The sequence below is a fragment of the Pristiophorus japonicus genome, chromosome 10, assembly GCF_044704955.1.
Source record: "Pristiophorus japonicus isolate sPriJap1 chromosome 10, sPriJap1.hap1, whole genome shotgun sequence".
NCBI lineage: Eukaryota > Metazoa > Chordata > Chondrichthyes > Pristiophoridae > Pristiophorus > Pristiophorus japonicus.
This window is the reverse complement of record NC_091986.1, coordinates 172,947,738-172,963,655: the sequence shown is the minus strand read 5'-3', so window position 1 is coordinate 172,963,655 and position 15,918 is coordinate 172,947,738. Positions and strand designations below refer to the sequence as shown.

Here is a 15,918-nt window from a genome sequence, read left to right as displayed (position 1 = left end):
AGGCTTGAACCCACAACCTTGTAATTCAGAGAGATTAGTGCAACCACTGCTACACTTTTCCTTTAAAAGCAGCAATGGTCTCTGCCTCACCAACTCCTGTGCCAAAGCATTCCATAGTCCAACAACCCTCTGCGTAGAAGGATTTGTCCCAATTCCCTTTCCTCACATATCAGATGACTGACTCCACAACCAGAAGAAATAGGCTTTCCCTATTCACTCCCATCAAAACTTTATTTAAAAAAATTCTATTCTATTTTCACAGCCTTCTCTGCTTTCGTGGAAAAAGTCCCAATACCTCAAGTCTCATCTCAATTATTGTTTTGCATCCCTAGCCAGGTACAAGCTTACTTCCAGCTATAACAATCCAAAAAAGTTTTGTAGCTTGTAATATGTGCCAGTTTATTGACCCCTCTCCATTCTTTTATGGGCTCCTGCTCTGCTTTCCTGATGTAGGTGATCCATGTGGCCTTTCCTTTTCATCTTCCATTTCCTTCGAGACAAGTATTTTTGGCCAGCAAATGAAAGATATTCTTCATGCACTTGAAAGGAAATCTTTTTGATAAATATTCTAGGAAAACAGTGAGCAGCTGCAGAAAATATCAGTTAGCAAATGTATGCCAGGATCCCATTATATAATTCGGACTCAGCATTCCAACAGCCTCAGCTGGTTTAGGTCAGCTACCCCACTTCAAACAGGCCAGAACGGGGATAAAAGAGCATCCAACCAGTGCGAACAACAGACCAGAATGGGGATAAAAAAAAGCACCCAACCAGCATGACAACAGACCAGAGCAGGGATCAAAGAGCGCTCAACCAGTGCCAGCAACAGAGCAGGGATAAAAGAGCGCCCAACCAGCCCAAGAACAGCAGACCAGAGCAGGGATAAGAGAGCGCCCAACCAGCGCAAGAACAGCAGACCAGCGCGGGAGGATAAAGGAGCTAACCCGGAGCAGCACCAACGGACCTGTGAGGGGAGAGAAATAAAAAGAAATCAAAGTGTGATGTCAGTGAGAAGTATGCAAGTGATTAGTTGGTCAGTATTTCTCTTTTTTTCTATACTTGGGCATTGCTTTAAATAAAGAGTCAGGATTAAAAACTAAACATAGATAATTGATATTTCCAAACTTGAAAACGTCATTAATTAAATAAAATACATTAGAGATGGCAAGGCAGGCAATGTGTTGCAGCTGCAGCATGTGGAAGCTGATGGGCACCAGTGTGATCCACAGCGACCACATCTGCAGTAAGTGTTGGCTGCTCAAGGAACTTTGGCTCCGAGTTGATGAGCTGGAGTCTGAGCTTCAGACACTGCGATACATCGGGGCCTTGGAGGGGGGGGGGGGGGGGGGAAGAAAAAGAAAATTACCTGGACACTGTTCCAGCAGAGAGTCACATCTCTTAGGTTAAATAATTCAAATTTGGTCCGTGGTCAGAGACAGGAGGGAGTGGCTCCAGGTGAGGCAGGTATGGGGACCCAGGATGTAGTGATTGAGCAGCCTCAGCCCTTGCTCTTGTCCAACAGGTATGAGGTTCTTACTCTGTGTGGACAAGAGCAGGGACTGCAGAGAGGATGAGCAAACTGACCACAGCACTGTGGTAGAGAGAACTATTCACGTTGGGGGAGTAAAAATAAATGTCGTAGTGGTAGGGGACAGTATAGTCAAGGGGATAGATACTGTTCTCTGCAGCCGAGAGGGAAAGTCCCGAAGGCTGTGTTGCCTGGCCAGTGCCAGGGTTAAGGACATCTCCTCTGGGTTGAAGAGGAACTTGGAGTGGGAGGGGAAGATCCAGTTGTTGTGGTCCATGTAGGTACCAATGACATAGATAGGACAAAGAGAGAGGTTCTGCTGAGGGAGTATGAGCAGCTAGGGGCTAAATTAAAAAGCAGAACCACAAAATGTAATAATCTCTGGATTACTACTGAGCCACAAGTAAATTTGCAAAGGGTAAATAAAATCAGAGAGATGAACACGTGGCTCAAAGATTGGTGTGGGAGAAATGGGTTTCAATTCATGGGACATTGGCATCAGTACTGGGGTAAGAGGGAGCTGTTCCGTCGGGACGGGCTTCACTTGAACCAGGCCGGGACCAGTGTCCTGCCGAACTGAGTAACAAGGGTGCAGATAGGGCTTTAAACTAAATAGGTGGGGGGTGGGGGGGGGGGAGAAAGAGGTGGGGAGATCAGGGATCAGGTGAGCAGAAATTTAAAGTCAAAAAGAAAGGAAAAGGCAATAGTGCAGGGTAGCAATAGGGGTAATGATATAGAGTGTGTGACAGGAAGGGACAGAGCGTATAAACATAAGAGTGCATCAGAAAGTGGGGTCAGAGTAGGGAAAATAGTAAAAAGACAAAATTAAAAGCTCATCTGAATGCACGCAGCATTCGTAACAAGATAGATGAGTTGACGGCACAAATAGAAATAAATGGGTATGATCCGATAGCCATTACAGAGATGTGGTTGCAAGGTGACCAAGGCTGGGAACTGAATATAGGGGTATTTGCCATTTCGGAAGGATCAATAGAAAGGAAAAGTAGGTGGGGTAGCTGTTAATAAAGGATGAGATTAGTGCAGCAGAGAGAAATTATACTGGCTCAGAAGATCAAGATGTAGAATCAGTTTGGGTGGAGATAAGAAATAATAAGGGGAAGAAGTCACTAGTGGGAGTAGTCTACAGGCCCCCTAACAGTAAGCTGCACTGTAGCACAGAGTATAAATCCAGAAATAGTGGAGGCTTCTAAGAATGGTACGGCAATAATCATGGGCAATTTGGACAAATCAAATTGGCAAAGGTAGCCTTGAGGAAACATTCAGAGTGTATTCAGGATGGTTTCTTCGAACAATACTTGTGGAACCAACCAGGGAGAAGACTATTTTAGATGTGGTAATGTGTAATGAGACTGGAGTAATTAATAATCTCAAAGTAAAGGATCCTCTTGCGACAAGTGGTCACAGCATGGTAGAATTTCACATTCAGTTTGAGGTGAGAAAGCTAGGTCTCAAACTAGTGTCCTGAACTTAAATAAAGGCAATTACAAAGGTATGAACAGAGTTGGCTAAAAAGGACTGGGAATATAGATTAGATTAAAGGGTAAGACAGTAGATGAGCAGTGGCAAACATTTAAGGAGAAATGTTGTAACTCTTAGCAAAGATATATTCCATTGAGAATGCAGTCAAGCAGAGTCAGAGGTGCCACATAAAAGGTTACTGCACAAGATAAGAGCTCATGGGGTTGAGGGTAATATATTAGCATGGATAGAGGATTAGCTAACTAACAGAAAACAGAGTCAGGATAAATCCATCATTTTCAGGTTGGCAAACTGTAACTATTGAGGTGCCACAGGGATCAGTGCTGGGGCCTCAACTCTTTACAATCTATATTCGTGACTTGGATGAAGGGACTGAGTGTAATGTAGCCAAATTTGCTGATGATACAAAGATAGGTGGGAAAGCAAGTTGTGAGGAGGATGCAAAGAATCTGCAAAGAGATATAGATTAGTTAAGTGAGTATGCAAAAATTTGGCAGACTGAGTATGTGGGAAAATGTGATGTTATCCACTTTTGTCGGAAAAATAAAAAAGCAAATTATTATTTAAATGGGGAAAGATTACAACATGATGAGGTATAGAGGGATCTGGGGGTCCTTGTACATGAAACACAAAAAGTTAGCCTGCAGATGCAGTAAGTAATTAGGAAGACAAATGGAATGTTGGCCTTTCATCATCAATCCCTCGGAATGGAGTGAGACTTGCTTCCACTCGAAAAATGAGTCCTTAGGTGGCTGGACAGTCCAATACGAGAGCCACAGTCCCAGTCACAGGTGGGAGAGAGATGTCGTTGAGGATAAGGAAGGATGGGACAGGTTTGCCGCACGCTCTTTCTGCTGCCTACACTTGATTTCTGCATGCTCTCGGCGATGAGACTCAAGGTGTTCAGTGCCCTCCCAGATGCACTTCCTCCACTTAGGGTGGTCTTTGGCCAGGGACTCCCAGGTGTTGGTGGGGATGTTGCACTTTATCAGGGAGGCTTTGAGGGTGTCCTTATAACAACATTTCCTCTGCCCACCTTTGGCTCGTTTGCCGTGAAGGAGTTCAGAGTAGAGCGCTTACTTTGGGAGTCTCGTGTCTGGCATGCGGACAATGTAGCCTGCCCAGCGGAGCTGATCAAGTGTGGTCAGTGTTTCAATGCTGGAGATGTTGGCCTGGTCAAGGACGCTAATGTTGGTGTGTCTGTCTTCCCAGGAGATTTGTAGGATCTTGCGGCGACATCCCTTTATTGGCCTTTATTGCAAGGGTGATGGGGTATAAAAATAGGGATGTCCTACCACAACTGAGACCACACCTGGAGTACTGCATACAGTATTGATCTCCTTATTTAAAGGAGGGATACACTTGCATTGGAGGCAGTTCAGAGAAGGTTCAGAGGTTGATTCCGGAGATGAAGGGGTTGTCTTATGAATAAAGATTGAGCCTATACGCATTGGAGTTTAGAAGAATGAGAGGTGATCTTATTGAAACATAAGATTCTGAGGGGGGCTTGACAGGGTAGATGCAGAATGTTCCCCTCGTGGGTGAATCTAGAACTAGGGGGCATAGTTTCAGAATAAGAGGCCGCCCATTTAAAACGGAGATGAGGAGGAATTCCTTCTCTCGGAGGGTCGTGAATCTTTGGAATTCTTTACCCCAGAGAGCTGTGGAGGCTGGGTCATTGAATATATTTAAGGTGGAGATAGACAGATTTTTGAAAAATAAGGGAGTCAAGGACAATGGGGAGTGGGCAGGGAAGTGGAGTTGAGGCCAAGATCAGATCAGGCATGATCTTGTTGCATGGCGGAGCAGACTCGAGGGGCCAAATGGACTATTTCTGCTCCTATTTCTTATGTTCAAATGCAGAATAGCTCCATGAAATATTTTAATAATATCTAAGTGTATACATACACGGTGTGTTTGAGCATGTAGAGACTAAAATAAAATTGTTTTTAGAAAGATTTACTGTTGGGAAGTGATGGAAAATATTTTCCAATGCAAATTTAGGTTGCAAGTCTTGTTGCAGTTTAATCGGATAGCTGCTGCATCAGCACGACTGCAAAGCCTGGAGTTACATTTCCTTTATGCTGATGTTAATTTGGAAGTTGAAATTAATGGTATTTATAAGCCAAAGAGGCAGCATTAAATCCAGTCTAGGGCCAAGTCAGGTGCTGCTTACCACGAAGTATCACTCACATCAAGAATAGAGGGGCAAAAATCTCTCAAGAAAAGGCATTACCTTTGTTTATAGTGCACTCACTTAACTGTCCTGCAAGGTGATCTGCACAACCAGGTCAGTGCTAAAATATCAACAGGGGAAGAGGAAGGATATGACATGCCAGTGACAAACAGCTGCTCAACAGGTTGGTGTTAGCATGCTTCACAGATAACAACTTTTAAGATGCAATATGTTTCAGGTACAAATATAGCTAATGCAATCAGACATTTTGGGGGAAACTCATCAGACCCAAAATAAGGACAGAAAACTAAGCAGATTAGATCCCTCATGAAATGTAGGGCGATTCGATAAACAAGATATCAATTACTGTCCTGAGTATATGGATTCCACATACTCGGTAATTAAAGGCCCAATAAAAAACTTTTCAGAAGTGTGCCTCCCCCTGTAGATTGACCACATTTAGTTAAACAGCAAACCTCTCTCAATACAAAGTGACCAAATTTACTCAAGAGTGACTCAGTAATTCAAGTATGGTATTTATTAACTAATCATGCTTAGAAAGAACTTGTATAGTGCGTTTGACAACTTCAGGGCATACCAAAGCACTTCACAGCCAATTAAGTACTTCTGCAGTGTTATCACTGTTGTAATGCAGGAAACATCGCAGCCAATTTGCACACAGCACGGTCCCACACACAGCAATGAGATGACCAGATCATCTGTTTCAGTGATGTTGATTGAGGGATAAATATTGACCAGAACTCCCCGTTTTACTTCGAAATAGTGCCATGGGTCTCATCCGAATGACGGCACCTCCGACAGTGCAGTACTCCTTCAGTACTGCACTGAACTGTCAGCCTAGATTATGTGCTCAAGTCTCCGGAGTGGGACTTGAACCCACAATCTTCTGACTCGCAGGCAAGTGTGTTATCAATGAGCCATGGCTAACTTATTAGCTGCTCATTAATGAACAAACCTGTTATCTGAGAATTTATATACACTTATTTCAAGCTAGCAAGGTTGATGAACTTGAGGATTAATGGGCCCAAGTTTCCACATGACTTGCACCTGATTTTTTAGGAGCAACTGGTGGAGAACGGACTATCTTTGAAATCGCAATTCTCCACATTTTTTTTTCTGCAGTTCTAGTCAGGTAGAACAGAATTTTTTCTTCAAAAGGGGGCGTGTCCGGCCACTGACGCCTGATTTGAAAGTTTCCAGTGAAAACATACTCCAAACTAAAGTAGAATGGAGCAAGTGAAGATTTTTGTAGAACTGAAAAAACTTGTTCTGCACATTAAAAAATCAGGCGCAGGTTACAAATTAGGCATCCAGAACAAGGTTGGGGGGGAAGGGAAGTCATTAAATTCTATAATAAATCCTTATTTATACTTATACAAATAAATCCAACCTGAATAAACATTTATAAGCAAAGAAAAGATTAAATAAACCATCTTCCTACCTGTGTGAAAGTGCTTCAGCCAGGGAGAATTCTGCAGCCGTTCGTGCCACTGAGCGGGGGATGGGGCGGAGAGAAAGCCATTCGTGCCGCTGAGCGGGAAGGGGCGGGGGGGAGAAAGCCGTTCGTGCCGCTGAGCGGGGGGGGGGGGGGGGGGGGGGGGGGGGGGAAAGAGGAGAAAGCAGTTTGTTGTTGTGGAGGGGAGGGAGGGGAAGGAGACAGCGGCTTGTTGCCGTGGAGAGAGGGGAGGGAGGGGAAGGAGACAGCGGCTTGTTGCCGCGCAGAGGAGGGGAGAGAGGGGAAGGAGACAGCCGTTTGTTGCCGTGGAGGGGAGGGAGGGGAAGGAGACAGTGAGAAGGGAAGCCTCAGTGCTGATGGCAATGTGATTTTATTAAAAAATGTTCAAAAATTAAACAGCTACAAAGAACTACAAAAATGGACGAGTGCCAATGTTTTTTTCACACTGAGCATGCGCGAACGCTCCAACGCGCACGCGCAGCATTGCCGGCAGGAAAAAAACTAATTTAAATAGTACCCGCCCCCTCCCACTTACAAAATTGGCGCGAGTGTAGGCTCCGCCCCCCTGGGCGCCGCACCAAACAGACAAGGAGCTGCAAAGCGCTCGAGAATAGCGCTTTTATTTTCTGGCGCCGTTTTAGGCGCGAAAAACGGGCGCCCAGCTCGGAGGGGAGGGAGGGGAAGGAGACAGTGAGAAGGGTAGCCTCAGTGCTGATGGCAATGTGATTTTATTAAAAAATGTTCAAAAATTAAACAGCTACAAAGAACTACAAAAATGGAAACTTGGGCCCAATGAATCACCTTCAACCAGAAAGAGATAAATGTGAAAAATATTTAATGTTTAACCAGAGCATTTTTTTTTTTGCAAACTGCTTTTGTCATCAAAAGGGGAACAATGATTAGAATAGTGAGAGAGATAAAGAAGATGAAGATACAAGGTCTTGCTTGATCACTATTCTTGCTGTATTAAATCCAAGCCATGCCACCTCATAACACATTTGTTCTCACCTGGATACGATAGCTGTCACCGGACAACAAGTTCACTTACTTTCTGAAGCATATCCCAGCTATCACAAGAGTATCAACAATGGCGTACAATCCTAATTCAGTCAATGCATGAAAATACACTATAATACAGCTGAGCACATCAACAGCCACGAGATGAGATGAGTAAGCCGACTTTCAACTTTCAAGCTACATTTCAATAGTTCGTTCTTGCAAGTTATAGTATGCCAGTGCTCTTCCTATTAATTTGTTTGCATGCATCAGAAGCCAAAACATCATGTTCATCATAGGTTTAGTTAGCAAGACTAAATTTGATTAATTTAATTACATTGAATTTCAAACTCCACACATCAAATTGGTGAAGAGATTTGTTTAACTGGAGGAGTTTGAATCTAATAATATCTTGACACCAATGCAAGTACATTCTCGTACCATTTTTCAGCAAGCCCTCCAAGGCAACAGCAGTTCGCCAGTTGATGTTAAAAATCTAGACAGCACCCGACAGCTCAGCTGGTTGAAGTAGCGTGTAATTTAGCCACCAAGACCAATATGCTCCCAGGTTCAATCTCATGTCTATTCTGTGTGAAGGCAGCTGGAGGATTTGCAAAATTGACCACTGCATGGAGGAACGTGGAGAAAGCTATCCTGCTGGAAGTGGGATATCAAGTGACAACAGGATTGAAGCTACCGCAACACCCGACATGGTCAGTCAGCCATTACTCGGCATCGTGACCCACGTATAGAGTCATTTGGGATAAGGCATCAGGAGGACACTCAGTGAGCCATACCCTCAATAACTTCAGAGCAGGAGGAATGGCGAGGGGAGAAAAACAAATTGATGGAAAAAGACATTTTTAAAAATGACATACGAGACATGTGATAACTAGTTTGGAGGTTATCGTCATGAAATATGAAATATAAAGGGCCAATTAACGTCATTCCTAATAAGCTAATCACCACAGGGCACAAATGCGGGGACACAGGCATGGTAGACATGAGGCACTTCAGAGCCATTTTAGCAAGTTTGTCATAGATCACTAATCAGGATAGTTTACGAACTTTACCAAAGAGAGAAATTCTTACATTAGGACAATTCAGCATACGGTCGATAAAACCTTACCATATTGTAAAATGTGTTTTTGTTACAGGGTACAGAGCAGTCTAGAGTTGAGATACACAATATATCTTACTCGTAATCCAATTATTGCAAGGGGGATAGAGTATAAAAGCAGAGAAGTCCTGCTACAACTGCACAGGTATTGGTGAGGCCACTATTGGAGTACTATGTACAGTTGGTCTCCGTATTTAAGGAAGGATATACTTGCATTGGAGGCAGTTCAGAGAAGGTTCACTAGGTCGATTCCAGAGATGAGGGGGCTGACTTATGAAGATAGGTTGAGTAGGATGGGCCTATACACATCGGAGTTCAGAAGAATGAGAGGTGATCTTATCGAAACAGAGAAGATAATGAAGGCGTTTGACAAAGTGGATGCAGAGGAGGATATTCATAAGGAAAACTAAAACTAGGGGACATAGTCTCAAAATAAGGTGACGCCCATTTAAAACTGAGATGAGGTGGAATTTCTTCTCAGTGGGTTGTAAATCTATGGAATTCTCTGCCCCAGAGAGCTGTGGAGGCTGGGACATTGAATATATTTAAGGCAGAGATAGACAGATTTTTGAGTGATAAGGGAATAAAGGGTTATGGGGAGCAGGCAGGGAAGTGGAGCCGAGTCCATGATCAGATCAGCCATGATCTTATTAAATGGCAGAGCAGGCAAGGGGGCAGGTGGCCTCCTTCTGCTCCTATTTCTTATGTTCTTATGTTCCAATTACACTCTAAACAAGCATATTATTAGTCCTCAACTGTTGTAAACCAAAGCTGTAAACAAAACTCTTCATTGTTGTCATAAATCATGTCAATATAGTCAGCCAGTACTAAAATAGAATAGATTAAAAAAAAATATTAAGACTTATCTTATCTAAAGCTAAAAGCTCTATTTGGCTATAAATTTACAAACCCAAATGTTATGAGGGTGTTTGTTTTTCTCACCAACTTGGTATTTATATCTGGAAATCAAAAGCAAAAACAATCCCAGTCTGCTGACAAAAATGAATATTACATTTTAAGATGGATAAAGCCACTTACATTCATTACCAGTGCACATAACTGAAATTGTTCGAGGGTAATGATCTCATAGTAACAGGGTTCCTGTGCTAACTTCAAAACAGCACAGCCAGCTGCCAGGCGCAGACGTGACATATCAGGTTTGCTGCAAAAGAACACAGGAAAACAGACAAGTTAATTGGGAGATCATCTACACTTTAACCTCATGATGTAGATAACAACCTGTGTTCAGCTCAGAGATTTAAAAATGACAAAACCTGACTGATCACTCATCACCATCTGTTATTTCTATTATCAAATTATTCAATTTTCAAATTATTTAATTTGATAATATGTCTGTGCAAAAAACATCAGCTTCTCTTGCAGCTCACTCAAGTTTCACTTTGCACAACAAATTTTGGTGAACTACACTTTTTTCTATTGAACACTACAATATTAAACATAAGTTTTCATCAAGGCACCACAATATGACATTACAGTGAGTGCTAAGCATCAAACAACTGAAATCTTCCACATGCTCTAAATTTTAAAATTACATTCGAAACCAAATTATAACCATGCAGTTAAAGTTTGTTTGGAAGCAGAATTTGCTTTTGTTTACATTGAACTAAACACGTGATTAAAAACCTGAATTAGCTAATTTAAAAAAGACTTCAGCATTCTCTTCCATCTTTATGGCAAACAATGTTGACCATCATGAGCATGTCAGATGCAGTTAGGTGAAGGCACAGACTGCTAAGAGCAGGATTGGAATTGAGCCCAAACTAATGGCATGAGTCTTCTCTCTCCAGTAAGTGTTCTGAATGAAGTTTGGGTAGTTTTAGTTCAGTTTCTAATCAGCATGACCAAGAGTAATACAGCACTCATTTTCAATAAATTGGTCAGTTCCCCCCAAAAAAGGCACAAGTTTTCGAATTGGATTTTTCTCCGTGGGCACAATGTGGAAGTCAAGACCGAAAATATGTCCAATGTCGTGCCCATTTTGCCAATCCAAAGTATCCAAGTATCCTCCCAATCTTATTAGAAGACACACGCCGAACTTAAAATGGCGCAAATCAGCATAAACAAACAGGTCAAGGAAAGCACTGAACCTACGCCATATATTTCTTCCTTAAGTATGAAAATTTGTGTTTCAACTCATTTAACCATCATTCATGTACATCAAGCACAGCAGGTTAAGGACCTACAATTGGGGAACCTTTCCATTTTTAATGTGACATACTTGTGCCATAAAAATCCAGAGAAACATAAAAGAGCAGATTTGTGCACGGATAAATAAAAAAAAAATTCAAAAATGTTAATAAAACAATTATTTTCTTTCCCACAGACAAAAAGCAGGAAACTATAGACCAGTTAGCCTAACATCTGTGGTTGGGAAAATGTTGGAGTTCATTATTAAAGAAGCAGTAGCAGGACATTTAGAAAAGCAAAATTAAGTCAGGCAGAGTCAGCATGGATTTATGAAGAGGAAGTCATGTTTGACAAATTTGCTGGAGTTCTTCGAGGATGTAATGAGCAGGGTGTATAAAGGGAACCAGTGGATGTGGTGTAGTTGGACTTCCAGAAGGCATTTGACAAAGTGACACATAAAAGGTTACTGCACAAGATAAAAGTTCACGGGTTGGGGGTAATATATTAGCATGGATAGAGGATTGGTTAACTAACAGAGAATCGGGATAAATAGTTCATTCTTTTGTTGGCAACCAGTAAGTAGTGGGGTGCCGCAGGGATCAGTGTTGGGATCCCAACTATTTACAATCTATATTAACGACTTGGAAGAAGGGACTGAGTGTAACGTAGCCAAGTTTGCTGACGATACAAAGATGGGAGGAAAAACAGTATGAGGACACAAAAAATCTGCAAAAGGACAGACAGGCTAAGTGAATGGGCAAAAATTTGGCAGATGGATTATAATGTTGAAAAGTGAGGGGTCATTCACTTTGGCAGAAAAAAAATCAAAGAGCAAGTTATTATTTAAATGGAGAAAGATTGCAAAGTGCCGCAGTACAGCGGGACCTGGGGATACTTGTGCATGAAATACAAAAGGATAATATGCAGGTACAGCAAGTGATCAGGAAGGCCAATGGTATCTTGGCCTTTATTGCAAAGAGGATGGAGTATAAAAGTAGGAAAGTCTTGCTACAGCTATATAAGGTATTGGTGAGGCCACAGCTGGAATACTGCGTGCAGTTTTGGTTTTCATATTTACAAAAGGATATACTTGCTTTGGAAGCAGTTCAGAAAAAGTTCACTCGGTTGGTTCTGGGGATGAGGGGGTTGACTTGAGGAAAGGGTGAGTAGGTTGGGCCTCTACTCATTGGAAGTCAGAAGAATGAGAGGTGATCTTATCGAAATGAATGTGAGGGGGCTTGACAAAGTGGATGCATAGAGGATGTTTCCATTGATGGGGGAGACTAGAACTAGAGGCCATGATCTTAGAATAAGGGGCCGCCCATTTAAAACAGAGAGGAGAAATTTCTTGAGGGTTGTAGAACTGTGGAATTTGCTGCCTCGGAGAGTTGTGGAAGCTGGGACATGGAATAAATTCAAGACAGAAATAGGCAGTTTCTTAAACGATAAGGAGATAAGGGGTTATGGGGAGCAGGTGGGGAAGTGGAGCAGAGTCCATGATCAGATCAGCCATGATCTTATTGAATGACGGAGCAGGCTCGAGGGGCCGTATGGCCTACTTCTGTTCCTATTTCTTATGTTCTTATGCACCAAGTCGCAATGGAAAGAGATCCTTCAATCAAGTGCATTTGGATTTTACTCGCATTTGAGAGTTGGGCGAGGCTAGCTTCATGGGCAGAGATTCGTTCGGGCAGAGGGTTTGATGGATGGCTGAAAAAGATCAAGGAGACTTGGGGATATTGTACTTACGAGTGTAATTTATACCCAAAATTCTGCAATTTTTTAAGCGACGTAATTGGTTTGCGCCCGGATTACGTGTGTTTCTCGGCGCAAATGAGAAGGAAACTCCAGGCCTGGCAAGGTAAAGCACATTAACAAGTTAAAGGTCTGAGGTAGAGGTTAAAACGTGCCCCTGGGGAATTGCAGGAAGAGCTTTTCCGTGTCGAATCAATACTGCACTTGCACTAAGAGTGTTTGATGTCAATACTGAATGCAAAAAAATGGAAACGCATCTTATCCTATTCTTAAGTACAGAAATCCCTCCTTTTGTAAAGGAATGTACAGAACTGAATGGACTATGCAGTTTATCTGCTGGTCCCAAAGATCAATACCCCATAATCACTTACTCACCCAAATATCGATCACTTAAATCGCTTAATTTCTTCTACACTATCTGCCTCCACTGCTTCACTAAACTGTGTTACACAAGTTCACCACCTTCTGCATAAAGTAGTTAATCATAGAATCATATGCGCTAGACTTTCCACTTCGATCGCTGGGGCCCAAAAAATGGGCGATGTTCCAGCTTTCAGGATCGTTGGAACATCGCCCATTTTTCGGATCACAACTTTCGGCTTTTTTCCCCCCAGCGGTAGCCCAGCGATGTGGATTGGGCCTTAGCGATGCAAAACATAGAAAATAGGTGCAGGAGTAGGCCATTCGGCCCTTCGAGCGTGCACCGCCATTCAATATCATGGCTGATCACTCCCTCAGTACCTCTTTCCTGCTTTCTCTCCATACCCCTTGATCCCTTTAGCCCCAAGGGCCATATCTGACTCCCTCTTGAACATATCCAATGAACTGGCATCAACAACTCTCTGCGGCAGGGAATTCCACAGCTTAACAACTCTCACCGAGTGAAGAAGTTTCTCCTCATCTCAGTCCTAAATGGCCTACCCCTTATCCTAAAACTACGTCCCCTGGTTCTGGACTTCCCCAACATCGGGAACATTCTTCCCGCATCTAACCTGTCCAGTCCCGTCAGAATCTTATATGTTTCTATGAGATCCCCTCTCATCCTTCTAAACTCCAGTGAATAAAAGGCCCAGGTGATCCAGTCTCTCCTCATATGACAGTCCCGCCATCCCTGGAATCAGTCTGGTGAACCTTCACTGCACTTCCTCAATAGAAAGAACGTTCTTCCTCAGATTAGACCAAAACTGAACACAATATTCCAAGTGAGGCCTCACTAAGGCCCTGTATAACTGCAGTAAGACCTCCCTGCTCCTATACTCAAATCCCCAGCGATGAAGGCCAACATACCATTTGCCTTCTTCACCACCTGCTGTACCTGCATGCCAACTTTCAATGACTGATGAACCATGACACCCAGGTCTCGCTGCACCTCACCTTTTCCTAATCTACTACCATGCAGATAATATCCTGCCTTCGTGTTTTTGCACCCAAAATGGATAATCACACATTTATCCACATTACACTGCATCTGCCATGCATTTGCCCACTCACCTAACCTGTCCAAGTCACCCTGCAGCCTCTTATTGTCCTCCTCACAGCTCACATCACCAGCCAGTTTAGTGTCATCTGCAAACTTGGAGATATTACACTCAATTCCTTCATCTAAATCGTTAATGTATATTGTAAAGAGCTGGGGTCCTAGCACTGAGCCCTGCGGCACTCCACTAGTCACTGCCTGCCATTCTGAATAGGACCCGTTTATCCCGATTCTCTGCTTCTTGTCTGCCAACCAGTTCTCTATCCACATCAGTACATTGCCCCCAATACCACGCGCTGTGATTTTGCACACCAATCTCTTGTGTGGGACCTTGTCAAAAGCCTTTTGAAAGTCCAAATACACCACATCCACTGGTTCTCCCTTGTCCACTCTGCTAGTTACATCCTCAAAAAATTCCAGAAGATTCGTCAAGCATGATTTCCCTTTCATAAATCCATGCTGACTTGGATCGCGATCCTGTCACTGCTTTCCCAAATGCGCTGCTATTTCATCCTTAATGAAATGGGCCTCAGCGATGTGGAAGGCAAGGCTTCCCGAGCAATGACCTCCTGCGCATGCGGTGTTTTTTGCAAACAAATTTTCCCGCGATTCGGGAGGTCAGAGGTCATCCGTGCATGCACAGAAGATTAGGGGGTGGGGAGGAAAGAGGAGAGAGAGAGAGAGAGAGAGAGAGAGAGAGAGAGAGAGAGAGAGAGAAAGGAGAGAGAGAAAATAATTGATAGCATTAATATGTCCCAGCACGAGTCTGCTGAGAGTGGGCAGGAGGTGGAGGAGAGGAGGGCATAGCCCTTTTCAGCTGAGGTGAACGAGGTCCTGCTCAGCGAGGTGCACGCGAGGTGGGGCCAATTAATCCAGGATGAGTGTGGGAAACCTTCACCCCAGGCCTACAGAAAGATTTGGGGCTAGATTGCCAACGTGGCCTCGTCGGCGTCCCACTAAGCGAAGGGGTCAGACCAGTGCCACAAGCGCTGGAACAGCCTGGTTGCTTCGGCAAGAGTAAGTATGGAATAGATTTTAAATTTTAATGATCCACGTAATATGCAAATCTCCCGGATTGAAATTAAGCTGGTTATTTTTGTATATATTCCCGGCTAAGATCTGGACAGGGCTCGGAACGTGCACCTTGGTTAATTTTGGCACCGTCTCCTTTTGGGTTACGTTGGTGGATGGAGTACGACTGAGCACTTAGGTGTCCAGTCACCTTTTACCCAGACTGTGTTAGTCTCTCCAGCTGCTGTCACTTACACAGTGACTCAGCCTGGACTGGGGGAGAGCTGCCCTTGCTCACTGTCTGCCCTGGAACACTTTGGGACATGAGCTCCTGTCATTGCCGAGTTCACCAGCTATTTTGATTCCCACCACCCCTGGGGGCCCGTCAATGGAGATTGTAGTTGAGATGTTTGTGTCAAGCATTAGATCCTAAACACGATCTTTGTTACAACCATGCATCAATTGTGGATACAAATCCTATTAGCATACAACGTTGGAAGTTGTTGTCTTTCCATGATCGTACCTAGTCAATTAGTTTATGCCATGCTCGTCACGTTTGCAGAGGAAGATAAGTAAGAATCGCTTGGAGCGTAGGCACACCGGAGGAGGACCTGCACAGCTGGCAACGCTGATCGACCTTGAGGAACAGGCTGCGGCACTGGTCGGCAGCCACAGTCGCTCAGCCACCACCCGTGGTGAGGCAGAGCCCTCCCTTGCATCACGCGAGTAA

The 15,918-nt window shown here is 43.6% G+C and overlaps 1 protein-coding gene across 5 annotated transcripts in view; it reads right to left on the bottom strand.

The window, feature by feature from the left end:
- Positions 1–15,918, bottom strand: part of LOC139275199 (sister chromatid cohesion protein PDS5 homolog B) — a 297,515-nt gene that overhangs the window by 83,760 nt on the left and 197,837 nt on the right. For all 5 annotated transcript variants that reach the window (XM_070892340.1, XM_070892337.1, XM_070892338.1 and 2 more), the window contains one exon: positions 9,836–9,959. In XM_070892340.1, coding sequence (XP_070748441.1) covers positions 9,836–9,959 — 124 coding nt within the window. The remainder of the gene's footprint in view (positions 1–9,835; positions 9,960–15,918) is intronic.